Genomic DNA, 27,257 nt, shown 5'->3' with positions numbered 1-27,257 from the left:
ATTTTTCCTCATTTTCTGAAGATTTAGTGTGTGTCCTCTGGATACATTATAGTTATCTATATTTATCATGAACAAACACAAGCATATTTTAGGCAAGTTCTAGTTTATAAAGACAAAACTGGCTTTAAATTAAATGCTTGCAATTAAATCATGGGATGAAATCTCTTAATAGTAATAAATTAAATTACATAGCAGTGGCTAGTTCTTATTTTTGCTATGATGTACATATAATATTTCCTCTTAAAATTCCATTAGTTTCCTCATGATTTGAGCCAAAGTACGTCGAGGTTTCAGTGAAGCACTTTTTTACAGTGGTGTTACTGAAAGTCAGATTTATGGACAAGACACATAACTACACACTAGTTTGTGTTCCTCTTTCAAAACTGCATTATTACTGAGACGTAGCTAGCCAGAAGAGAGCCCTCAGGCTTCCTCATGTGAAGGTATGTGTCTCATTCTTAACAGCAGGGTTTGAGAAGATGAATGAGTTAGAAGCTGAGATGGCTTACTTCCCTAGCTGAGATCTACCCTAAGATTTGTATGTTACTTGATGTTCTGTCAATGTAACGAACTCCCCCAGACCATCCTCTGTCTCACTGTTTTGGATATTTCAGTGTATAATCACCTGGCCCTGTTACTTGGAATGCTGGCAAAGCAGCACTTCACAGCTGAAGTATGTAATGGGATAAGTCTTTTCCTCTTGTGTCAAGGCCAAAAAGCAAAACTAAGGTAAAACAAGGAAACAAGGTTCCATAATCTCCAGCAGAGGTAAACTTTGATTGACCCAAAGACCAGGGTGCCTGTGTGTAGAAGTTTCCTCACAGATAAAGAATTCCAGTGAACCTAGGGACTCTAAGGACTCGCTAAGAGGAGATGGAAATTCTATCCTAAAGGGAAGCTCATTAAAACTCATAAATAAAACAACTCAAAAACTTTACGGAGTCCCTCCTCCATCTACATTTGGTAAGAACTGCTGCAAGACAATCTCAGGCACATCCAGCTGCCTATAAGAGACAGAGACCAGCTGAGCAGCCTGGAAGAGACACCACTCAGCCTGTTGAGCAGCCTGCAGATTGTGCAATGTGCTCCAGGCGCCTTTGTGAAAACCCCGTGATAGGTTTTAGTGCCACGGTAGTCTTTGAGTCATTTCTGCTCTATAAGTGACTCCTTGCCCATATTCCTATAAGGAGCCTCAGTAAAGTCATATGTTCATCAAGTTGGACTCTGGGGTATCCTTACTTTAGCCTAAGTCAGTTCTCCTCCATTTGTTTACTTCTCCTCAGGATAGGGTCAAACAATAAGGCTGCACCTCTTAATCATTATATCACCTCGAATACAACTATACTTGGACCAAGTCTTCATTTCCGGCCCTTTGGTGGGGTTGTGAGGGGAACATTTATCATGTAGAATGGAGCAAGACTATTTCCTGAGGAAGCCATACCATGGGCAGCTGAATTACATGACCTCTGAATTACAGAATTAACATAGACAAAAGCCTACCAGGGAGCCAGACTTACCCAAAATGGAATGTTACAAGATTTAAGAAGTAACCTTTTGGTGGTTGAAAGCCAACCCATATGTGGGTTGACTGTTAGTTCAACCAGCATTAAACTTAAATAAGTAAAACACAAAGGACTTCTTTTGTATGGATTTCTTTCTCTATATTTATAGATTTTAATTAGATTAGATAAGACTAAAACTGTGACCTCATTAAGTAGTATTGTATAATATATTATTTAGTTTACAACAGATGAGCAAATGATATAAAAATCTTAATAGCCTAAATGACAATGTCAAATAAAAATAGATATTTGTCTGATCAAGTTAAGTTAGAGAAAATGAATCATTATTCAAACTTCTCAGAAACAGCAAAGGCACATCTTACTGTTTACAATTTCAGAACAATACAAAATATCTTGAACTCCTGAAAAATGCCACCAATCTAACAAAGAGAAAAACACAATTACTCACTTTTATCCTCAATGATGCAAAATGAAATAAACTCCCGTGTGAAAAGCAAAGGTGGCATATACTGAGTTTACCCACTGCTGGGTGGTCTATACTGCAAAGGTGGCATATACTGAGTTTACCCACTGCTGGGTGGTATATACTGCAAAGGTGGCATATACCGAGTTTACCCACTGCTGGGTGGTATATACTGCAAAGGTGGCATATACCGAGTTTACCCACTGCTGGGTGGTATATACTGCAAAGGTGGCATATACCGAGTTTACCCACTGCTGGGTGGTATATGCTGCAAAGGTGCATATACCGAGTTTACCCACTGCTGGGTGGTATATACTGCAAAGGTGGCATATACTGAGTTTACCCACTGCTGGGTGGTATATACTGCAAAGGTGGCATATACTGAGTTTACCCACTGCTGGGTGGTATATACTGCAAAGGTGGCATATACCGAGTTTACCCACTGCTGGGTGGTATATACTGCAAAGGTGGCATATACTGAGTTTACCCACTGCTGGGTGGTATATACTGCAAAGGTGGCATATACCGAGTTTACCCACTGCTGGGTGGTATATGCAAATTGGTAACAAAATTCCCTCAGGCTGAAATGTACATTTAGTAGAAACTGACAATGTGTCACACAAATAAACTAGGCCAATCACATATCTGACAAATAATGAGAAACGGAGCAGATAAACAAAACACGTAGCCTTTCAAATTTGACAAAATATTGCTTCTTCCTCCAAACTTGGCTCCAGTATCTCTGACTAACGACATTAGAGCAAATTGACAATCTTTTAAATTTTCATATCTGATACAGAAGTAAACAACTGGTTTTCAAGTTGGAGCTCTAGGACTCAAACTAGAAAGCAGTGGGCAGTGGTGGCGCACTGAGATGCTTCAGCCAGTCACATCTTTTCTTGTTTTAATGCAGAAGCATCTTGTTAAAAAATGATGTGATCCAGAATTTTTAAGTAAGTTTTAAAATCACGGCCCAAGAAATTTCCTTTATGCCTTAGTTAACATTTGGAGCTCAACTGTCACACTCTAATATGCAGCTTAAATATATACGTTCATTTTTTAAGTGTCTATATATGAATAATTACAATATCAGTATATTTCTGACCCTATAAATTTGAAAATAATTTTAATAGTATAGTAACTGAGGAAAAAGTAATCATAGCAGATGAAGCTAATCTTAGCAAGGAAAGTATAAAGTGGGTTAAGGAGTCGATTAGCCATAGTCTAGCTTTAGACAAAGTGGCAAATCCCCTGTCGCAGCGCACATGACATAGCAGTTCAGGGAAAGGAGGTAAAGAGAAAAAATAGAGCTGATGGGCTAAGCACCCTGCCAGTCTGGAAAGATAATATGTCATTGTCAAGCAAGTAAGGAAGGAGACTCCTAGCTAGAACAGTTGACGGCTGCCTGAAAAGGTCACAGAGGCCCACAGAATGACGGGGCCTGGTCACGCCCTCCTCTTCTCTTCTCCAGCTGTCTAGCTATCAAGATTCATATTCCCAGAGAAATGGAATGCTACCATCTTTCATCATTCAGGAAAAAAGTAAAACCTTCTGGAAACCAAACGTCCATGCAGTTATCTTTTATTTACTAATGTCTTCTCTTAGACTAGAGTTTTACAGACAAACCCCTTGCTGAAGGGACACTATACCAAGGCAAAGACACTCTCCGATGACTCAGTGACACATGACCCAAGGGAAACAGAGGGGATGCACACAACCATTGATTTGTCACCCCCTTCTCTTCTGTAATTTCCCCCACATCTCTGGAACTAAAAATTTCTACACATGCAGTGCCAATTTCAATAATTTGGAGAGCTTTAAATTTCATTCCAAGTCTGACTTTAATAATTGTTCTAACATGATTTCATGGCATCATTAAAAGTCTCTACATTACAGTCTGAAAGCTTGGTCTCACCAGGCAGAAATATGGGGTATTGGATTGAGGGGCTTTAGAGGTCACTCCCTGGAATGTTTGTTCCTCCACGGTTTTTAAGGAAAAACATCCCAGAGGATTCTCTGATGCAGTGAGGTTCTTGCTCTTAGATCAGAGCACCAAAATACAGTTTTGCTTCTGGTTTTTCTTTCAAAGGATGGAACAGGCACCAACTTTACAATCTCCTTTGTCCTCTAAAGATAACACCCCTGTCCTCAGCAGGCCTAGCACATCATTACCATCTCAAAGTGTGAGCCAGACTTAAAGAAAAATGAGCATCACAGAAGGTAATTTAGTGGATAAGTGAGATGTCCACCCTCCTGATTCTAATCATATTGCCTGTGATGAAATCAGACCTTCATGTACTACAGCAATATCAACATTTGTAGGGAGCTATACATTGCTGTCTGTACACAGGTGAGGTCAGTGAAATCTTAGTCAGATAAAGCTAGAGCCTGTGATTAGGCAATGGGAAAAGAAGGTGGGGCTGAAAGTTTTAGAGAGGAGACAGGGAGAGGACAGAGAAGAGAGAGAAGAGAGATGACATGGAGAGGAGGAGACAGATGGAACCTAGAGGAGAGGATTATGAACCAGACCCACATGGCCTGAAATAGCCACAAGTAGTTATAGATAGCATAGAACAACAGAACATAAGGCACATTTGTCTAATCTAGGTGGGCAATTATCAATATCAATTGAGTTTTGAGGTCTTTGTTTAGAATTTATTGATATAAATCTGACTGATAAATTACAAGTATCTGGAGCTTTCATTTACTGGGTTACAGGATTTGTGAGAGCTAGTTGCAGGGGAAGAATGACTTGGGAAATGTGAGTGGTTCAACAGCAAGGAAACAACTGGAAACCACTGGGAACTGGGTGGACCGCTGCTTGGGGATAGGCTCGGGGGCAGAGAGACTGCATTGCCAGAGCGTGGCCAGCTTTAGCATGTATTGTTTTTTAATAATTACACACTCCATGGGGCTTGATAAGTCACTGTATTTTATAACTTTGGCATTTGTCAAAACTCTATTGTGTCCATTATTATCACCTTAAATTCAAGAGACCATGCACAGCCATACTATAAAGGTAAATGCTAATTGTACTTAGCAAGCTCACTGACACCAAGCATTCAAGCAACACTTGCCAAATATCTTCTATCAGCTAATTATTATGTGATTAATATACCAAATGTACAAAAATTCTCTAATGAGTGAAATCCAAAATTCACTCTTTTGTGAATTTTGGGCCATCTTCTTAGAAGACTATCTTAGATTTCCTTGTTCTAGATGGTCTTAGGTCAAAGTATTCCCCTCAGAGAACTCTCCTCTCTTTTTCTAAGTAGGTCTCAGAACAATGTGTACAAGTCTTTCTTTATATATTAATACATAACAAATTCCACAAAGAAATAGACACTTTTTTTTTTAACAAGGACCTGGTTAAAAATAGGGTACGGAGCTAAACCAAATTCTCAACAATGCAATCTCTAATGACCAACAAGTACTTTAAAAAATGTTCAGCATTCTTAGTCATCAGGGAAATGCAAATCAAAATGGCTCTGAAATTTCATCTTACACTCATCAGAGTGACTAACAGCACATGTTGGCAAGGATGTGGAGCAAGGGGAACACCCTTCCAATGCTATAGGGAGTACAAACTTGTACAACCACTTTGAAAATCAATTTGATGGCTTCTCAGAAAATTGGGAATGGTTCCATCTCAAGTCCCAGCTATACTACTTATGAGCATATCTATATGTATATATATATATATCCCCATATGATGCTCCAACTATGTTCACAGTAGCATTATTCATAATAGCTGGAAACTGGAAACAACCTAGCTGTCCCTTAGCTGAAGAATGGATAAAGACAATGTGGCATATTAACATAATGAAATACTAATCGGCTATTAAAAAACAAGGACATCAAGAAATTTGCAGGCAAATGCATGGGAACTAGAAAAGATCATCCTGGTTGAGATAACCCAGATACAGAAAGACACATATGGTATGTTCTCACTTATAAGGAGATATTAATCACAAAAGACAAGGTAATCGTGCTACAATCTACAGATCTAGTGGAGCTAAGCAACAAGGAGTGCTCAAGGGGGAATGCTTGAATCTCATTCGGAAGGAGAAATAAAATAGACATAGAAGGTAGATGGAGGGAGAGAACGGTACGGGAGAAGGGAGTGAGGAGGGGAACAGAGGTCGGCATCAGATGTGAGATGTGAGGAGAACAGAGGGGGTGAAGGCTGGAGAGAGTAAGGAAATCAGTATTGGGGGGCATCTCTGAGATGAGCTGAAAACCTGGGACAGGGGAGGCTCCCGGGAATCTATGGAATGACTCTAGCTGATACTACTAGCAGCAGAGGATATGGAGCCTGGAGTGACCGCCTCCTGTAACCAGGTAGGACTTCCAGTGGAGGGCGGGGGATACCAATTCACCCACAAGATCTTCAACCCAAAATGTGTCCTACCTCCGAGATGTACAGGGGAAAAGATGGAGCAGAGATGGAGGACCAAGCAATGACTGGCCCAACTGAGACCTATCCTATGGGAGAAGGCCAAGCTATTAGTGATACTATTAATGATATAACACTATCAATAATACTCTGCTATGCTTATAGACAGCAGCCTAGCATAAACGTCTTCTGAGGCAGAGCTCAGGCAGTCTTATGCAAGAGAGGGAGCCAGAGGGGTCAAAGACACCACAAGAACTACAAATTGAACTAAGCTGAACCCATGCTCACTCAGAGACTCAACCCCCAACCAAAGAGCATATTTGGGCTGTAGCTTGGCTCTCTACCCATATGTAGCAAATGTGCACCTTGGTCTTCATGTAGGTCCCTTAACAATTGGAGTAGGTCTCTCTCTGACTCTGTTGCCTGCTGTTGGATCCCTTTCCCATAGCTGGGCTGTCTTATCTGGCCTTAGTGAGAGAGCATGCACTTAGTCCTGCTGTGACTTGATATATCAGTGTGCACTGGTATGAAGACCTCCCCTTCTCTGAGAAGAAAAGGAGAGAGGTATAGGGGTAGGGGAATATGAGGTAGGAGAGGATGCTATGATTGGGATGTAAAGATATCCCAATATAGCTTATAGATAATACATACAGATTATATATAAATATATATATATATATATATATATATATATATATATATATATATATATATCACATGCACACTTACACATATAAAAGAGAAAGTAAAAATAAAGCAAGCTGAAAAAGCTATAAGGATCAAACTAATAGGCAGCATTCCTCTATGGCCTCTGTTTCTATTCTTGAGTTTAACCTCCAGGATTCATGTAGTAGTCACACACAAACATTTCTGCATAAGACACAGACCAGAAAGGGATAAACCAAACCACTACAAGAGTCCCTGTCAAAACAATGCAGGACTGGAGAAACACTACAACTGTGCTGCTTGTGTTTACGTTTTTCTAATGTATAATTTAAATATACCAAGGACCCTGAAACCATCACAGGGAAACAGACAAGTGATGGAATAAGTCAATAGCACCATAACCACTTTGCAAGAAAAGTACCAGGCATTTAAGAAGGTCAGAACAATATGATTTCTGTATTTCTTCAACAGATATTTTTCTTTGAAAAAGAAGAAATCAAGGAGAAAAGTATGTGCTCATCTTTTTTAAGTGCATAGTGGAATCTACATAATTGCTTAGGAAACACATTCATTGTCTCTCCAACGTGCGATAAAAGGTTAATTCTCATGATTATAAACCCAAAAAGGTTGGATCTATTTATACGTGATAAACTTAACTAATAAGTAATCTTCAATGGGCAATGTGGGCAATTGCAAATATCATAAGCAATATTTCTTCATGTTAGCACTGGTACTTCTGCTAATATTTTGGCATGTTGTTTGGTTAAAAGTATTCTGAAAAATAAAATATCATATACTGTGTTAACATATTTCAGAAGGAAATGAAGGGATAAAAACAGATTAAGGCCACTCATGGCCACTTTCATTCATTTTCTTCTAATCTGAGAAGACAAAAGAAGCAAACTTAGCAATTAAGTGTGGCACATGGAGAAAGAAATGCATAGTGAAGGATATCTGCCCCATAAATTGTACAGTGGGGTATTATTACAAGAGATAACACCCTCATGATAACTTGAAAAGCTGAGTTTTAAATTCCAAGGCACTAATCATATTATTTCCATATATAGAAAAAGCTGAACAGAAAATCCCTCCATGCAAACGTAAGTTGTACTCGATATGGATTTGTTTAGAGTAAGAAGTTAATAATTGAAGCAGCATTTTTCTGCAAAGTAAATAGAGATTTTGAACATTTTTAATAATAAAATTGAATAGTAATTAGCTGTTATACCAATAGAATGATAAATTACCTAAAAATATCTTAGAATAGAACATAAAATTTAATGTGCATTATCATATAATGACAAGTACCCTAATTTATGAGCTTAGGGATAAACTTAGGGGTATTATTATTTAGATAATGCTGAACTGTTGAGAAATTTTGGGAGAAAAATATAGAAGACAGACAGACAGACAGACAGACAGATGGATAGATAGATGAGAGAGAGAGAGAGAGAGATCTGTGTGTGATAGATATTTAAATGTAGTATACAAAAAGGTTATGACCATGAAAGCAATATACATGATAAAATGTTTAATATATTTAAATACAAATGCTAAAGGTCTACAAGCTGTCATTTCAAATGAACAGAACAAGAGTGACAGGTAATAAAATATGAGAAAATGACTCCACCACTAGGCGGTGTGTTTAGACCCTTGAACTACAAAGAAAGAAAACTGGGTCAAATAACAAAATGAGGTGACCCCCAGTACCAGTCACAGGAAAGCAGTGTCTCCTCTTTACCAGCCATTTTGTCATCATAGTGACCATTTGAATGATCATCCCATCTGAAATAGTATATGAAATCCAGTATCCAATCCTAAGGAACTAATTGGATATACAGATATGTATAAAAAATATCTGTAATCTAGTAGCATTATTGCATCAAGGAAAAATGATATACCTTCAAATTCAACAGAAAAAAAAAGAAATACTAAAGGCACGTCATTCTTCATGAAAATAGCGTCCACTGAGAAATTAGAGACAGGGAAATCAAATGGAATAGCATGGGACGAAAGGCCTGGGACAGAGCTATAGACACACAAGTAGAGTGGAGGCTGTGCGTGGCAGTACTGTACAGCAAGACTGGGGATGGGGCATTAATGAGGCAGACCACACCCTGGGGATCACGATAAACTAACAATAGGTGAATAATCAAAGGCCAGTAGTGAAGAGAAATGTGTATGTATCTTTAAGCAAGCAACACAATCAAGCACACGTGTCTACACATGCACAGGGACAGGGAGACCAATGACTGTAATTATCCAAGAAAGCATTATTTTGACTCAATATGATTGACAGACTCTACATTTCTCTTTCATATTTTCTTAAAATCTTCAAATTTGGCCATCTGTTATTATTAAAGAGAAGGTGTATATTACCATATTGGACATCCAATAAAATCATTTTCATTGCTATTGAACATGTTACTTTTACTTTTTCAGCAGAATATAAGATACACAGAAAAAAACATCATTCGATGATTATTGGATTACAACTACTTTTGTAAAGTCCCACCTACTTTAAAATTTGATAAATAACATGTTCTCATTAGGAGAACACAGAAACAAGATAATCGGGGTGGGTTGGGGGGCGGGGTCTAAGCATCTCTGTTCAGAAGGACAGAGTGGGCAGGCAGGGTTTAGAATCCCAGAAATTCCACTCAGCTGTCTTACAGAAATGTCAGCTCCATTGACATCATGTTTAGAGACTAGGGAGTTTTTCTCCTCTGCTTAGTCACAGATTTGTGTCCTGAGCCTGAAGGTTTTGAAAAGCACCTAGACACCCAGAATGGAGCTTTCTCCCATGCTGGGTCTTCAGTGTACTCAGCTTGTGGCTTAGTATAAAGGGAAAGCCCCATGACTCATGGCGTGCTGTGCCTGAATCCAATGAGTGCTAGCTTTCTCCCAACACTGCCCCTTAGTAAACTCTCCCTGGTGAGAGGACACTGCATCAGGAGAAACAAGTAGATAAACATGCACCTATGTTCAGGGCATATGTAACCTTTCTTGACTAAGTTGCTACACAGCCATAAAAGAACACCTGAGATCTGTGACTTCCCCATCATCGAGCAGCTCAGCGCTTTTGTCAGACATAAGACAAAAGCTAACTGTGTCTTCTGTGTCAATTTCTCTGTTTGTTCCCCGAGGATGAAACACAGAAAGTGGAAGTTTGATTGCTTGACTGTAACAATAATGGAAAAATTAAATATAGCCACTCAAAGAACTGCCAAGAATCTTTTAGGAGCCAGTGTCCCTGTGAAGACACCCGAGCAGTTAGACTTAGCTATTCCTTTACAATATCCTGAAATTCCAGCATCTCCACCTTATAATTTTTCTCATGACCTTCACTAAATGACTTCTACTATTCTAGGAGCTGCATTCATTATGTTTGCACAACAACTTTAGAAATATGAATGGCAAAGCTACAGATTTCACTGTTTGAAGAGCAGTTTTATTAAATACCACACAGGACATGTTTAATGGTGATGTCTCCCCACCAGCTAATTTCAAGGCTGCAATCTTGCTGTGGCCACCTGTCTTAGATTGTAAATGTTTACCTTTTAACTCTCACATTATAAACTTCCATGACTTATTTTCTCAAGCTAAGTTTATCATGATGTAACCATGACAAGGGGATACTTTAATTAACTAAGGCATACAAGACATTTCGATGTTCAGGTGTAAAGGAAGATAAATAAGAACATAGCTATTAGTACAAGGTGATAATATGAAGATTTTTGAGACATTGCTATTCATTCCTGAGAGAATGGGAATAGAACAGCAGCAGAATCAGAAGGAAAAATGGCATCCTGGGAAACCAATAGAGCTGACACTTTGGAAAGGTAGTTCCTAGGATGCCTATAAAAGCCTGGTGTAATGTAGACATCTCAGGCCTTAAAAGTGACTTCACTTACAGCATCGTGTTTTCTAACCTGACACATTCATTTTGTGTAAGAAGAGTACATCATTTACGTTTAACTCTTCATATTAATGCACATTTTAATTGTATGCTATAAAGCTAAATTTATTTCTATGTGGTACCATGTGTCACCTACAAAATATGAAGGTTTTTGATTTTAGCATTCTCATGCTAAAATGCACACCAAGTCTGAGAGCTGGTATGTCTTTTCCATGGGTAGAACTTTCTATTCTACCTCTGTAGGAGAGAAGATAGGGAAAGGAAAGAAAATATAGCACAGCAGCAAATAGCTAGCAAATCCAAAGAACCATAGGCCATCTCCTTAGAAAGCCAAGAACAGTGATAGTCTATGTCTTTGTAAGACAGCCTCCATGCCAAAGAATACAAGTGCTTACCTCAGAAAAGGAGATAAACTCTGCTTCATCGAGACTTGTGTTTCAAACAAGGGTGCCATTTACCTTGTGGCAATGAACACAAAGCACTAAGGCAAGAGAGAGAGGGGAAGAAAAAAGAGAAAAGATGAGGGAGAGAGAGACAGAGTCATACAGAGATAGACAGAGAGAGAGAGAGAGAGAGAGAGAGAGAGAGAGAGAGAGAGAGAGAGAGAGAGAGAGAGAGCACACTCATCACATATACAAATCCTGGCCTGGTAATTTCTAGAGATTGCAAATAGGTAATAGCACCATGTTGTTAAGAAATATAAAAATAAGCTGGGTATGATGGTGCATGCCTTTAATCCCAGTGCTCAAGAGGCACAGATAAATGGATCGCTGTGTGCTTGAGTTGTGAGCTAAGTTCTAAGATATCCAGAGTTACATAATAAGGAGAGCTTGTCTCAAAAAGAACATGAAGAAAGAAAGAAAGAAAGAAAGAAAGAAAGAAAGAAAGAAAGAAAGAAAGAAAGAAAGAAAGAAAGAAAGAAAGAAAGAAAGAAAGAAAGAGAAGAAAAAGAAAAAGTCAAACATTCTATCATTAAAACTCTATTGTAAGAATGATATTGTCAAACATTATCAACATATATCCTTAGCTGCCACAAGAAGGTATTAGGTGAGGTTTAGAACACACAAACAGCAGGTGAATAATTGTAAATATATGAAAATTATGACAAAAGGCTCTCTTCTATTTAGTAGGCTAGCCAGTGCCAATAAACAATAAGATCCTAATGAGTTACTGAAAACATCTTCAGTAATGCTGGAGACTTGTTGAAAGATCCTTTCCTGCTTATATTTATGCTTTTAAGAGAACCAACAATGCACACACAACACTACTAACTAAAAACCATTGAGATTTACCAGGAACTGCTTGTCTCCTGTGAGCATATTTGATAAAGAAAATAAATAGAATCAGGGATTCCTCACAAGACAACATGATCTATTTTCTCACAAGTGTTATTCTTGTTCCCTGGCACACACACAAATCCTGAGCCCTGTCTTTAAGGTAACCTCACTGAGTTAGGTTCCTGCATGTGGCCCTTGGTTTTACAGTCTAATAAATTAGCTCATTTCCCCCATTTGCCTACCTATACCTCTAACTGTCTTCTGAACTTAACTCTGGCCACTCTAATAGAGTTTCTTTTATCTCAGGTCTTGACATGATCCCACACTTGGCATCTTCTGCCATCTACATGGGGTATGCTAGAGCGGAAAGGGGAGGCAGGGTTGCCTACCATACATCCTTCCTCAGCCAGATGCTGAGAAAGGACAAAGAACGTAGACAGCTAAGTTTTAAACCAAAATAATTCAGAAGCAGAAATGGTATCTTGGCTGATATGGTGGCCACATGTCTATAGATAGTCAGAGCTGGGGTGGCAGCAGCACTGTACATTCAAGGTCATCCTGAGCTACACACTGAGACCCTAGCCCAGAAAAACAAGAGGCAGAAAAACCTAGCATCTTGGCCATCTGATCCATGTGGATCTATGAGCATAGCACCACTGTGAAGCTCACTGGGCCTAGCAGTACCAGTGGTCTACTAAGCTGTTTCCTGTCCTGTGGTCATACTGTTAGCTCTCTCTTTACCTGTGTCCAACTTTCCCTGGAATATCCAATGGGTGATAGTTGGTCTTTAAAGTATTTTGCTTGAAATGTTTCCAGACTCTAACCTAAGATTTCTATTTGATGACGTCTAAGGGCCTCCTCCTCTACGTCCTCTTCTTCCTCCTCCTCCTCCTCCTCCTCTTCCTCTTTCTCCTCCTCCTATTCTTCTAGCATCTACCCACCCCTGTGTATGTGTGTGCACACGCGTGCGTGTCCATGTGCATTTATCTGCTTGTGGTTATGTCCAGCTAATGTGGTTATGTTCGGATGTATGCAGGTGCCCATGAAAGCTGGAAGGCTTAGGATCCCTTGGAGCTGGTGGTATGTGTGCTCATGGTCCATCCAACATGGATGCTGGGAACTGAACTTGAAGCAGCAAGCAGTCTTAACCACTGAGCCATCATCCCAGCCTTCAGATTCATCTATCTCACCAGATTGTGACGTCTTTCTGTCTCCAAGAACATGAGCCAGCTGTCTGCATGACTATTGACTTCCCCACATTTCCTCATCCAAAAGCAGAACTTGAATTTCATAGAACTCAAAGCAAGGTTAGTTGCCTGCATGCCCCATGTTTTCAATGCTAAAATCTCAAGGTTGATATTGAACAAGATACTGAACAAGAATCCCTTACATTTATATTTTGGGAATTTTCATGACTAACCAAATTCTCTGGTTTGGATAAGTTTGGGTTTCTCCTCTCATCTCATTTGCTCTTCCAGTAGCAGAGAGAATTGATAAATGGATCATTTTTCACTAATAAAGAAATACCTGCAGTCCTGTATTTATGAAAGGTACACACGGACACAGTATTGATTCATCTTATTCTCTAAGTAGGTGGGTCTCTACCTTAAGCCAGGGAGACTGTGGTGATTATGTTGCTCTCTGTTAGAATTTCTGCTGCATGCCATGTCACTTTGTCTCCCTACCAATGGAATAAATAGGTGTCAATTAACTTCTCAAGGATGCTGTTTTATCATGACCAAACATGCACAAGAAGATTAAAGAGTGTCCCCATCACGAAAATTCCATTTAAACTCAGTGTTACAAGAAGAAAACCCACTGGTCTTGAAATCAAGCACTGATTTCCATTCTCCAAAGACTTTCCTTGGCACCTGCCTGCCAGGCTCAGTGACTGCTAGATAAGGTCCCAAAGCCTTCCAGTGGAAGGTTAGGCTCACCACAGGCCAACATCTGCACTGTCCTCCTACACAGGGTGTATTACCCATTATTCTCTGAAAACGATCATTTTTCTACAGCTTTGTGGATGCCCAGGCCCTGTGTCAGACACCTCCATCTCTCTGTTCTGCTTTCTACTTCCTCTTCTTCAGTGAAGTTCTATCCTTAGTTAACACTGATGCCTTTTGTGATCAAGCGTTCACTTCTGCCTTTCCTTCCACAAGATTAACTGGTTTGTTAGAAAGAATCTGAGGTCTGGAGCTAGAAAATCATAGATTCCCATTCTAATCTTCTCACTGGCCAACTGCATGGCCATAAGAATGAAGAAATTCCACTCCTTTGAGTGTCAGCTTTCTCCCCTGCACAGGACACATATCATGCTTTGAAAAAAATCATCTGAGTTACATATCTATGAGCAAGATTAAAATGCTTTTTGTATAATTACTAAAGAAGTAATTTTTAAAGCTGGGCATATATATACATAAATGTGTGTGTATGTGTGTATGTGTATATATGTGATATGTGTATATATGTGTACGTATATAATATGTGTGAGTATGCAACTATATATATTTCTACATAATATATTTATATATGTGTATATAAAACAAGATTTTATATCTTTAAATTATGTAAAAATTTATAAAACTTTAGTTTGTGTTCTCATATACTGTACTAACTAGCTTCTTTACTGGAAAAACTAAGGATAAAATGTCTAAAATACATGGTGTAAGCCACTCAAGCCAAGACTTTGTCTTGAGGATTTCATAAAATCATTCCCTGATAAGATAATCAACCTAAAAGCAGGTAACCCTAGTCAAATGCAAACAGTCCATCTATTCTACCAGTGCCACCAATCAACTGTGTAACAATAGCTATCCAGCTGAGGGCATGCTAATATTTATCACAAAAGAAGAAAGAAAAAATCTGCCAAGAAATTCCTTCTGACTCAGATGCATGCATGAGCTGGGCATCACCTGAGGGACTTGGGCATCAGCACAGTTCTCCCGCTCCCCTCAGCCTTCTAACTTCTAATGAGAGAGTGATTTGCTGATGCTGCAGCAGTGTTCCAAGCTGATTATTAGTTCACATGTGCAGAAAAGGCACCCCCTGTTCATGAAAGAAGCATGTTAATCCCTTAATATTTTCAGAGCTTACGCTTATAAAATATTCTAATCTTCAAAGAATATAGGTGTGGGTTGCAGCTGGTGTTTGTAAATTACTTGTTGAGCTCATTAAAATGTTTGAATTTCACACATTCATCCTCAGAACCTTGAGGGGGCAAAATGTGAGGATTATTATCACCCATACTAGAGTGGTAAACAAAGACTCACCAAGCAAGGTAGGTCTGTCTGAGGTCAAATAGCTGCTTACAGCCCGGCAGGGTTTGAATTTTGATTTTCTGTGGCAGCCCTATTTACATTGACTCTGAAAGAAAGCCTAGTTCATATAAGGAAGGAATGCCTCTTCCTCACTGCACGGTCTTTGGTTCCATTCAGATGCATTCTGAGAGTAGGTCTGTCTCATGCCTGTACAAACCCTACCATTATTTCCAGCATTAGGATGGATGACTGGAAAAAAATGATCAAAACAGCTTTACGGCACCATGAGTGTGAACATAATGGCCTTCTTATGTCATGAGGTAGACATAATAACATATCTTGCACATAAACACATAAAGAGTCACATGGAAAGTTATCTTAGTCTAGTAGGAATCGCAAATAGAAATGGGTCATCGTGAGGGCCTAAGGAGCGCCAGCCCACACCATAGAGCTTATCATTCTAAGATATGTTTCATCAATTATAACCCAGAAATTTACTTCTGGGCCATATTTTGGGCATCGTCACCTGACTTTCAAACACAGACATACCAAAAAGAGAAGGTAGATTATCTACATAAATGAGAATAATGGTGAGGGGGATTATGAACATGTGATCTCAACATTGGGAGACAAGCTAACTACTGATTTGATACTTCTGAATACAGAGATAATATTCATGTGGATGAGTAGATACGAACCTGAGTAGATGCTTGAATACTGCTATGGTAGAAGCTTCTAGATTTCAGAGACTGACTGTAAGGCTGAATCTGAAGTGTGAGCTATTTCATCCCTCACTTGGAGAGTATATACTGTGATCAAGACAGCACCACCACCACCACCACCACCACCACCTTCACCCACTTATACCATTCAAACAATAAGTTATCCCAGCTAGAAGTGGTTGTAAATTACAAAGTTGCTAGTCAATGCACACAATAACTAGCACAATGCCTTAAAAGGCACAGACATGGTGACTTTGGCCTTTCATGCCAGCAATCTGGAAATGGATGGATCCCAGTAAGTTCACAGCCACCCTAGGTAAATTATGAGTTCTGTGCTATCAGAGTTCCATCACCCCTAATATAATAATAATAATAATAATAATAATAATAATAATAATAATGATAATAAATTAAGGTAGACTGATTCAAGGACACAGTAGTTCCTATTTTTCTACTTGTGACTCGTTGCTGTTTAGCGCTCTGGTAGAGGGGAGTCATGCTCAGAAACTCTACAGTTTCTCCTCTAATCCCAACTCTGCATCCCATCACCCCATCCACACTACTGTTTGCGGCCTCTTACTTTGTGCTAAAAGAAGCAGAAATTGGGTGAAGATAAATAAATTAACCACTGTTATTGATTCCAAACATGCCTTTTTTTTCTATTCTAGATGCCAAATATAAACTTCAATGAGATTAAAAATAGAACTTAGAAATGACTGAACTGAAAGGAAATAAGAAGATTCAAAAGCATTCCCCTTCAAAACTCTGCCTTTTGATGTGGTTGGAATAAAAAAGAAAGAAAAAGTGCTGTGCCCTCCACAAAGCATTTGAAGGATTAGTAGCTGTCTTCTTTGATTGCCCCATGATAAAATATTATAATATAATCCTATAATTTCTGCATCACTTATTCAATACTTCTGCCTTACAGGAACAAAGGTTTTTAGAGCCAAATGTGATTTTTATGCATACATGAAACTGAGAAATGCAAGAATTTTGATCCCAAAGTATAGCAACCCCATGTCCCACTAGCGAGGAACTTTCACATGGAATAGAGCAAGGAAGAAGGAGGAGCAAACTGGTGACCTTGCTTGGTAAAGATACAATTATGTCTTCTTGCCATGTGGTCAGATGCTGGCCTCTGTCTGCCTCAGTGGCCCCAACGATATCATTAAATTTTGATGATTAATCACATGGGAATTGAAATTATCAAACTGTATATTTATTTCCAGGGAAGCACACCATGGAAACATTTTAATGTGGGTGTTAATTGTTTCAAAATTGAAGAACAGCAGTGTTCAGTTTTAAGATAAATCCAATGATGTTTTGCCAAAAAAAAAAAAAAAGACATTTCTTAGACTTCTTAGACTGAGATGTAAGTTCAGTTTTACAGTTTGTATTATTTGTCAAGTGCATTACATTCTAAATCTTTCATATATGTCTTACTTATGAGAACTATAATATTGGGATAATTATCATCCACTTAGAAGTAGTAAACAAAGGCTTAGAAGCAATTTGCTTCACCATGGGATTGAATCCTTAAAATCCTCTATTCAGAAACTTTATTTTTGAAGAGATTTACTTGGCAAATATGTTTGTAAGTCAAATGGCTTAATAAGTTTTTCTATAACTTTATTTAAAATGGGTTATTTTTCTATGAAAACAATCAGTTTATATTACCAAAAAATCAAACATGAGTATATGTAATAAAAATTTGGTTCTGTAGGACAGGGAAGTGGGAGAGAGTTGATTGGGGAACAGTGCGGGGTTGGGGGAGATTGGTTATGGGACTTCCAGGGAGGGGAACAGGAAAGGGGACGACATTTGAAATGTAAATGATGAATATATCTAATTTTACAGAAAGTAAAAAAAGTTTGGTTCTGTTCTATGACTGTAAAATCACTTTATTTTTGTAATGAACAGTTTCACAAACTTAAGCCACAATACACACACACACACATACACACACACACACACACACTGTTATCTTCTAAGGAGTTGTTATCTTCTAATTGAGCACATAAAGACAAAGATTTTGATCATATAAGGTTGAATCATAATAATGGCAAAATTAAAAATCAAAAGAATTCCACAACTCTGCTTCAGTCTGTCTCATGAAACTTCACTGCAAAATGTTAAGGCAATTCTTCTGATGTTGTTGGTTTGTTTGTTTGCTTGCTTGCTGGTTTGCTTTGTTTTGTTATTTTTATTATGACTAATGGTTTTATACAACCTGGTTCTTACAGGCCATATAAAACAGTATAATGACAAAACAATCAGAAAGAAATCAAACGCCTATCGTAAAAATTTAAGAGTGTAGCATTTGAATCAAATATAAACAGCAAGGTTGTTTTTGAGAGACCACTGTGGGCTAATCAAAGGTTCTCTCTGTCTCACCAATCTGATCTCAGTGTATTTTTTTCCCAAACTAAGTTCCTCTTCTAAGTTACCATTAGTACAAGGAGCAATGACTTTGAGGCACCAATTAATATAAATTGGAAGCAGGAGAGATATTAATTAAATGTGACACTCTGATTATTTAAACCTTCTATTTAAGTTGATCGTTCAGAGCACAATGAGGGCCTGTTCTTCAAAAATGATGGATGGTATCAAGCTTTACTGACTCCCTCTATGTCTGTCGTTTCCAACAGAAGGAACAAATGATGTGAGAAGAACACCAGAACAAGTCTAATAGACAGACTGACTAATCTCAGACCCCCAAGGTCAAACCAAAGCAATTCATTTCTTAGCTTTCATCAACACAAGACATGATTTATCAATCAGTGAACAGGATTTCAAACAGTATACATCTAAATGATATGTTCTTTGTACTGTGTAACTTTTGGAACAATGATAGATTGTGTGATATATATTTCCCTACCAAAATAATGTCATAAGGAAAAACTCATTATATTTCCTAAGACATATTTTTTAAAAACCCAAATATGTCATCTGTCAGTATTACTCCACATGTCATTTGGGGAGATTACATTTCCAAAGTATATCCCTTGGAATTCTTTGCCCTTTGTGGTTTAAACATTATACATTAATATCTCTAAAAAAAAAAAACCCACTATTCTTATTCTAATACATTTATTTATAGAGTTGGTCAACAAGTTGTGGATAATTATTAAAGACTATATAACAAAACTGTTATTTCTTGTGTTGTTATGAAATTTGATGCATTTTGGGAGATGCCTCAGTTGGTGAAGTGCCTGCCACAGTAGCCTGAGCACTTGACTTCAGTCTCAGCACCTGGAAAAACTCCAGGTATGGAAGCATGGGCCTATAATTCAAATCCCGGCAAAGAAGATACCAGTGGACCCCTGGAGCTCACAGGCCCCAGGCTTCCTAGCCAGTCCGTGAAAGAGTCTCACTGTCTCAGGAAATAAGATTGAGAGGGACTGAGGAAGACTTCCAAAAGGGACCTCTGGCCTCCACAGGCATGTACAGACATACACACGAACATATTCACCAGTGCTAATATTTATAAGGAGAAAGCATTGATAAAAAGAAGAAAAAAAAGCCATGAGAAAAATCTCTCAACTGTAACATAATATAAACATAGAAATGATTGTCAATCTTTCTCTTCTTCATTAACACATCTTTAGGATCATTTTCTGAGGCATGCCTATGGTGGCTCAGAAATGAGTTCATAGGGTCCTGTTCGGTAATCTGAGAGATGTCTCAAAATACAATAACAGGAGCAGAGTAGGCAGCTGAGAACATGAAACTTCGCTCTGCATCCTATCTCCTTAAAACCACATCGCTATTTTCACTGACTTAAATTAATTATCACCTTCTATTCTTTTGAAGAAAGATCTGATTACTTGCTGGGGGAGGCAGTAGAATGGAAGGGTGACACCCTTCCTTGGCTGGTGATTCATTGCACCAGCTGCCAGCAAGTTGCATGTCTCGGCACACCTGGACACACGCACCGGTGACTGATTAGGAAACACATTTATCTTGGCGTGTCACAAAGGAGATGCAACCATAATTACTCTCCCTTGCAATGAAAGGCATTTTGGAATCTGTGTCCACCTATAAAATAATCCAAAGTACGCATTTGGACCAGATCCACATAATTGTGCCATCTGTTCTTGATACTTAGCTCTAAATATTTCCCAAATCATTCTTGTGTTCTAAAAATAAAACCCAGCTTGAAAAAGGCCTACTCTTACTGTTAAAATGGTCACAAGATGTCATTTTAAAGTCTAACACTAATGAAAATGATCAAAACTCTGAGTTACTTCAGTTGATAATTACAGAACCTGATATTAACCTTCATTGTGTGCTTAAGAAATTTTGTGGATTCATCGTGTTTTAATTTTGAGGGAAATGAATGTATTAGCTAAGTTTTTCAGAATTCTCTAAATGAGAACTGACTTAACTAGCTCTCCTGTGTGAAAGAGGAAAAGGGATCAACACTTTTGTTCTTCAGCCTGTCTTATTATATTGACCTCAAAATTCTGGAGACTCTCAAACATGCAATGAGAAATCCTATATACTAATACCTTAGTAAGATTATATTAAGGAGCTAGAGAGATTTCATACCATTTAAGAGCATGTTAGGTTACATCTAATTGGATCATTGACCAAAGGGGGTCTCATGGGAATCTCCAAATAAAGCAAACTGTTGCCAAGGCAACTGTTGGTTGCTCTCCGCACTGATGATAAGGCCTACTGCTGAAGACAACAGCTCTATATTCATTGAACATGGAGGTGTTAAGGCAGTGCCTACATGGAGCCCTTGCCTCTACATTCCACCTTCTTTAGAACAGGAAGATACTCTACACACTCTCAAAAGAGAAATGAACACAATGAACACACCAAGACAGCCACAAAGCCTTTATCTACAGTGGTATGCTACTTGCATGGTATGCCAGGGCAATGGAGGCACAAAGCTATTGGGAGTATCTAAGCAATGACTGGTTTGACTTAAGGCCCACTTTACCAGATGAAACCCTGATTACCTGGGTGACCAAGAGCCTGAGACTACATAGCCCAGGTCCTGGAGGGAAAGACCAAATTAGACTGGTCTATAAAAAGGGGGAAATCTAGTGCTAAAGTTACTTCTAATGATATTCTGCTGCATTCATAGATCAGAAGCTTCCCCCTGCAGCAGATGGGACACACATAGAGACACATAGAACACACATAGAACACACATAGATCACATATAGAACACACATAGAGACACATAGAACACATATAGAGACACATAGAACACACATAGATCACTCATAGAACACACATAGAGACACATAGAACACACATAGAACACACATAGAACACACATAGAACACACATAGAACACACATAGATCACACATAGAACACACAGAGACACATAGAACACATAGATCACACATAGAACACACATAGAACACACATAGATCACACATAGAACACACATAGAGACACATAGAACACACATAGACCACATAGATCACACATAGAACACACATAGAGACACATAGAACACACATAGAACACACATAGAGACACATAGAACATACATAGAGACACATAGATCACACATAGAACACACATAGAGACACATAGAACACACATAGAACACACATGGAATGAGAGACCTTGGGACACTCATCCCTACGTGGGATGTCTCCATCAAATCCCTTCTGTTGGAGCCCAGGGAACCCCACAGAAGAGGAGGTAGAATTAGCTTAACAGCCAGAGGGGATGCAGGACACTGGGAAAACAAGCACCTCTAAATGAACATCAGCAAAGCACATGTGAACTCAGAGACTGAAGCAGCATGCACTAGGTTCTCTGCATATGTGTTATGCCTTCTGTTTTTGTGTTTTGATGGGATTCCTGAGTGTGTGGACGAGTGGGTTTCTGACTTGTGCTTTCCCTTGGACTCTTTTCCTTTTTGTTGATTTGCCTTGTTCTATTTCCATGTGATATATTTTGTTTTCTCTTATTATAGTCTAAAGTAATGAATGAATGAATACCTTGCCACTAGGGTAAATATTAACAAGTGAATTTTCACTTACACCTGCTGAGAAAGGGAATATCGATTTTCTCAAATAGAGTGACATTGCCGAGTCTATCATTCATTCCAGGACAGTCCTAGAGTAGTTGACCAAAGAATAACTGGATGTTACTGGTTTTTTGTTTTGTTTTGTTTTGTTTTTGGTGTTTTTGTTTCATTTTCATCGTGTGTGTGTGTGTGTGTGTGTGTGTGTGTGTGTGTGTGTGTGTATGTGCCTGCTTTTATTTGGTTACAGTTTGGTGGCTGTAGTTTTGTTTTATTGGTTTGGAGGAGTTTGTTGCACTGGGATTTTATTTGATTTTTAGAACTAGAGTAAGTAGGGAAGGGGAGAGAACATGGAAGGACTTGCAGGAGGGTAAAATATGGTCAAAATATATTTAAGGCTAAAAAAATTTTAATAGTAAAAATATAATAATATAATCAATGTATTAGAGTCACTAGGTATCCTGCTTATTGTTTACAAGAAATGTAAGAATTAGTTTCTGGTAAATATTTTCTCTACCTCTAATTTCAGTTACAAATATGAAAATATTCTTATAAATTGGCTATATTTCTTAATAAACAGGCCTACTTCATGTTGAAATTACATATTGATTTACAGAGCTGTTGAGTCAGATTCTATGAGGAACCATGCTAACTTCCATTGTTGGCTTGTATGTTCTAAACTTTGATGCTTTGCCAATGTAACTGGCTCCCTATCTCCTAGTAAACTTGGTGCCATAATTTGATAGTTCACTGAACTGGCAACTCTTAGGCGAACCCTCTGACTCCAACCTGTTCCACAGTAGTGTCCTTTCTTACCTCTATGCTGCTGCTTTTTCCACAGACCAGATCTCTCTCTCTCTCTCTCTCCCTCTCTCCCTCTCTCTCTCTCTCTCTCTCTCTCTCTCTCTCTCTCTCTCTCTCTCTCTCTCTCTCTCTCTCTTTCTCTCTCCCCCTCTCTTTCTTTCTCTCTCCCTCTCCCTCTCTTCTTCTCTTCCTCTCTCTCCCTCTCCCTCTCCCTCCCTCCTTCTCTCCTCTCCCCCTCTCTTTTTCTCTGTCTTTCTCTTTCCTCTTTCTTTTTCTGTTTCCCTCCCTTCCCCCACTCCGTTTACCTGCTGACACGTAATACCCTTGATACCCTTGATGAGCAACAAGTCCCAGAATGAAGTTAAGAAAGTCTCACTTTCTCCTAGCTAGCTAAACACACTAATGTGGTGTCAATCACACACTTACACATTGTCTCCACACATTTTATTCATGGAGAACACAATTAAATACTTGAAGGTAAGCCTCATTCATCTTGAAAGAGGCTCCTAGCATAATGGGTAGAAGATGGCCCATAAATAACATAATATTTTGTATTTCTTAAATTTTCCTTCAAAGATTTTTAATATACAAAGTCAAATGGTTATTTACAAATCATACAATTAATTTGTTTTGTAGTCTACTTGACACATTTTTTAATTAACATCAAATAATCTATCAAACATTTTTAAGGAAGAAAGGGTTAAGAAACATCACCAAACTCCCAATTTACAAGTTCCTACATCTTTCAGTTACTTCATAAGTTTCCATTGATAATATTTTTATCTCTAATTAAATGGTTGTTTTTTAAAGTACATGTATTGCCAGAAATAATCAATGTTTTTCAGCTAGACTAAACTTGATAAGAATTCATGTTAGGTTATATGTATATATTTGCATAGGTTATGTAAAAGATATCTTTATTCTTTCATACATTCAGGTTATAAGATAATTTATAATTGAATATACCATATTGTTATAGCCATTAGAAACAATGAATTCAAGAAATTCTTAGGCAAATGGATGGAGCTAGAGAACATCATACTAAGTGAGGTAACCCAGACTCAAAAGGTGAATCATGGTATGCACTCACTAATAAGTGGTTATTAACCTAGAAAACTGGAATACCCAAAACATAATCCACACATCAAATGAGGCTCAAGAAGAAAGGATGAGTGGCCCCTGGTTCTGGAAAGACTCAGCAAAACCAGAACGGGGAAGTGGGAAGGGGTGGGTGGGAGGACAGGGGAAGAGAAGGGGGCTTACGGGACGTTCGGGGAGTGGGGGGGCTAGAAAAGGGGAAATCATTTGAAATGTAAATAAATTATATCAAATAAAAAAAATTTAAAAAAATATTCAACACATTAATACAAATGGGTAATATATTTATATATGTGAGTGGTAATTTATTATGAAACTTAAGTCAATTTATCTAACAGAGTAATGATAGCAACAACAGTAAAGTTAACTGGCCCACACTGAATTTCTCCTTTGAGTCTATTACTTAATTAGAAAATTTAAATTTTATGCTTAACAAAAAAAAAATCTCACAGTGAATATGGTTACTTACTTTTCAGGGTTGTCCACTTCTTCAGTAATAAAGTTGAGGTAAAACCTGTATTATAAAAAAACAAATAACGATTATTATGTTAAAGTTTCCAAATCAAACTAAGAATCATGAAAGTTATGTTAGAATATGCAGGAAGATGAAGATAAGCAACCAGGGAGAACTCCCTCAGAACACTTTCTACTAAGTCAGAGTGCAGTCACTGAAGTGTGTGAAACATGAAGACTCTACAGTGGAAAGCCCACAGCCGGTAGGGCAAGCTCACAGTTGACAGGATGTCTCAGAGCCACGTGATACAACCTTGAGAAAGGGCACGAGTGCTAGAGGTCTAGGGCCGTCCTGGAACCAAGGTCAAAAAGCATTTCCAGATGAGTTTCCTCCCAAGCAAAGCCTTCGAGAATGCTTAGCATTTACCCTAGTCAGGTGTGATGAGGCCATTTTGGGTTGAAGTGGGCCCAAAGCACAGCAGTGTATCCCACAGTTATGTGCTCAGGGAAAGGAGAGATGATATAGTATTCCGCCTTACGAGCGTGAAGAAAGAGTGGGAAGGGAAAGGAAGAATGGGTGGCCTGTGCTTCCTGCATGTCTCAACTGAGAGTTCGGAACAAGAGGAAGCGCCTGTAGGAGGGAAGTCTTGTAGGAAACTGCTGTTCACTTTCTACACAGAACACCACAAATGAGCAGGGTTCAAAAACTGTACAAGTGATAGTTTATTGCATGTTTCAAGTTTTCTAAAAGAGTAAATATAAAATGTTCTATGGCAGAAAATTAAAAACTATATGACAGCTGTATATGGCTATGAAAATGTTACTTTGATTTAATTATTTCATATTCTATTTGTAAACCATAACTTAATTTTTGATGTCAGGAGTACATATACATTGTCAATTTATAATTTTGATTAAACTTTACACTCACACTTATTCCCATACAGTCTCTGCCAGTATTTATCCTACATAACCTGATTCATAAACCTATGGAGGAAGGGAAATCTCAAAGATGTTCAGACAGTTCATTGTAGGTGCATTGTAACTTACTAGTTTATCAAGAATGAAAAAGAATTTTTAAACATTTTCTAGGTCCATAATATGTTTCTGGGAATTATATGCAAAAATAAATAAATAAAAGCATTTTGGCACAAAATATTTCACTTTCAAGGTCCATGGGATCTCAAATTCTTATCCCAAAGTAAGGGCCTGAGAAATTCTGATTGCTTTTCCTCACAGAGAGCATATACCAAACCCATACAGGGGTGGCTGATGTCTTGAATCCATGACTTTGTTTTCCAACTAAAATGGGTTGTTATTGGCCCTTTAAGTCCTACTAAGTTCTTTCTAAGTGAGGCTACTCCTCAAGGTTGAGGGATATTCCATTCCCAAATAGGAATAAGGGACTGGATGAAAACAATGAGGAAATTAAGACTCCTCAAGAGTACAGCTGAATGTAACAACAGCAAACTAGCTATCTCTTTATTCCATCAGCCCAGAGAACTTCCAAGAGCAAAAGTCATGCATTCTGCTGTTATCTTATTCCTTAGATGTTAGAATATCCTCTTGTGTGGTACATGGAGTCATAGTCTGAAAGTCAGTCTCCTCTCCTTAAAACCAAATATCCAGAACATTGTCCCATCATCTGCCACATGCTTAAAGCATCTCATAGCCTTTGAGAAAGGCAAAAGCTTGCCTTGCCCCATGGTCATGACAATCCTATCTGAATCCACTAGTCAGTTAATGCTCAAGAACAAGATGGCTACAACTTTAAGGATGACATTATGAATTAATATTTGAAATATATGACAGAGAAAACACCAGCAATAAGTATGATATAAAAAGTGCACACAAACACATACATAACTAATGATGTGTTTTAACAATTAGTTAAAAATTTAAAAACAGCAGTTGTTGTTACTCTAGAAGAAGGCATATAATGTCGTTATTCTAGGAGATGAAACTGTCGGTGTGATCCTTACTGTGTACATGATCCATCGTTCAGTATATAATGCAAGACTGGCTGGCAGAATTCTAAGGATGGACTATAAATGAGTTCACTACTCCTGCTCTGAGTATACCAGGGATAGTGCTAAGGAATGTACCATTTGAGACTGAATTGACATGTTTGTTATAAGCCCCAGGCAACAGACAGTATGCAAACCAAATAAAAAAATAAATAAGCAAACATAAGTAACACTCCAAGCTGAATAAACCATATGAATTAAGGAATATGCCAGGTTTTGTATGTCAGAGATTGCCAGTTGCTTCTTAATAGTTGATGAACTGGTCTTTCTCAACAACCCTATTACAAGAAGGAAACTGTCTGTGAAAAAGACTATGGCTTCAAGTATTTTTCCATGGCTCTAAAGAATAGAGGAAAGGAAAGTATCTGGGTACAGGTTGGGGAGAAGAGGAGAAAAATGAATTATTTCAGTGCAAAAGTCCACACACTGTGGGAAATGTGCCTGTCTGGTCTCTAGTATGTAAGCCCACTGTATTCTCTCCCCTGGTTTAGTTCTCAAGGTCCCTGAAAACTGCTCATGAGGTCTATTGCCCATCATTCTCTGTGACTCTGCATAAATATGATGGTTGGCCCTGTGCAGTAACTCCCAACCTTGTACATGACTTTTAAAGGAAACAGATTCTTTAGGTGAGATTTGACACAAAGGCGTACAA

At 38.3% G+C, this 27,257-nt stretch overlaps 1 protein-coding gene across 1 annotated transcript in view; it reads right to left on the bottom strand.

Moving 5' to 3' along the window:
* Positions 1 to 27,257, bottom strand: part of Slc7a11 (solute carrier family 7 member 11) — a 75,877-nt gene that overhangs the window by 27,913 nt on the left and 20,707 nt on the right. The window contains exon 6 of the mRNA XM_052180558.1: positions 24,595 to 24,639. Coding sequence (XP_052036518.1) covers positions 24,595 to 24,639 — 45 coding nt within the window. The remainder of the gene's footprint in view (positions 1 to 24,594; positions 24,640 to 27,257) is intronic.

This window comes from Apodemus sylvaticus, chromosome 4 (assembly GCF_947179515.1).
Source record: "Apodemus sylvaticus chromosome 4, mApoSyl1.1, whole genome shotgun sequence".
Classification (NCBI taxonomy): Eukaryota; Metazoa; Chordata; class Mammalia; order Rodentia; family Muridae; genus Apodemus; species Apodemus sylvaticus.
The sequence above is the reverse complement of the archived record's forward strand: the minus strand, read 5'-3'. Positions and strand labels throughout refer to the sequence as shown.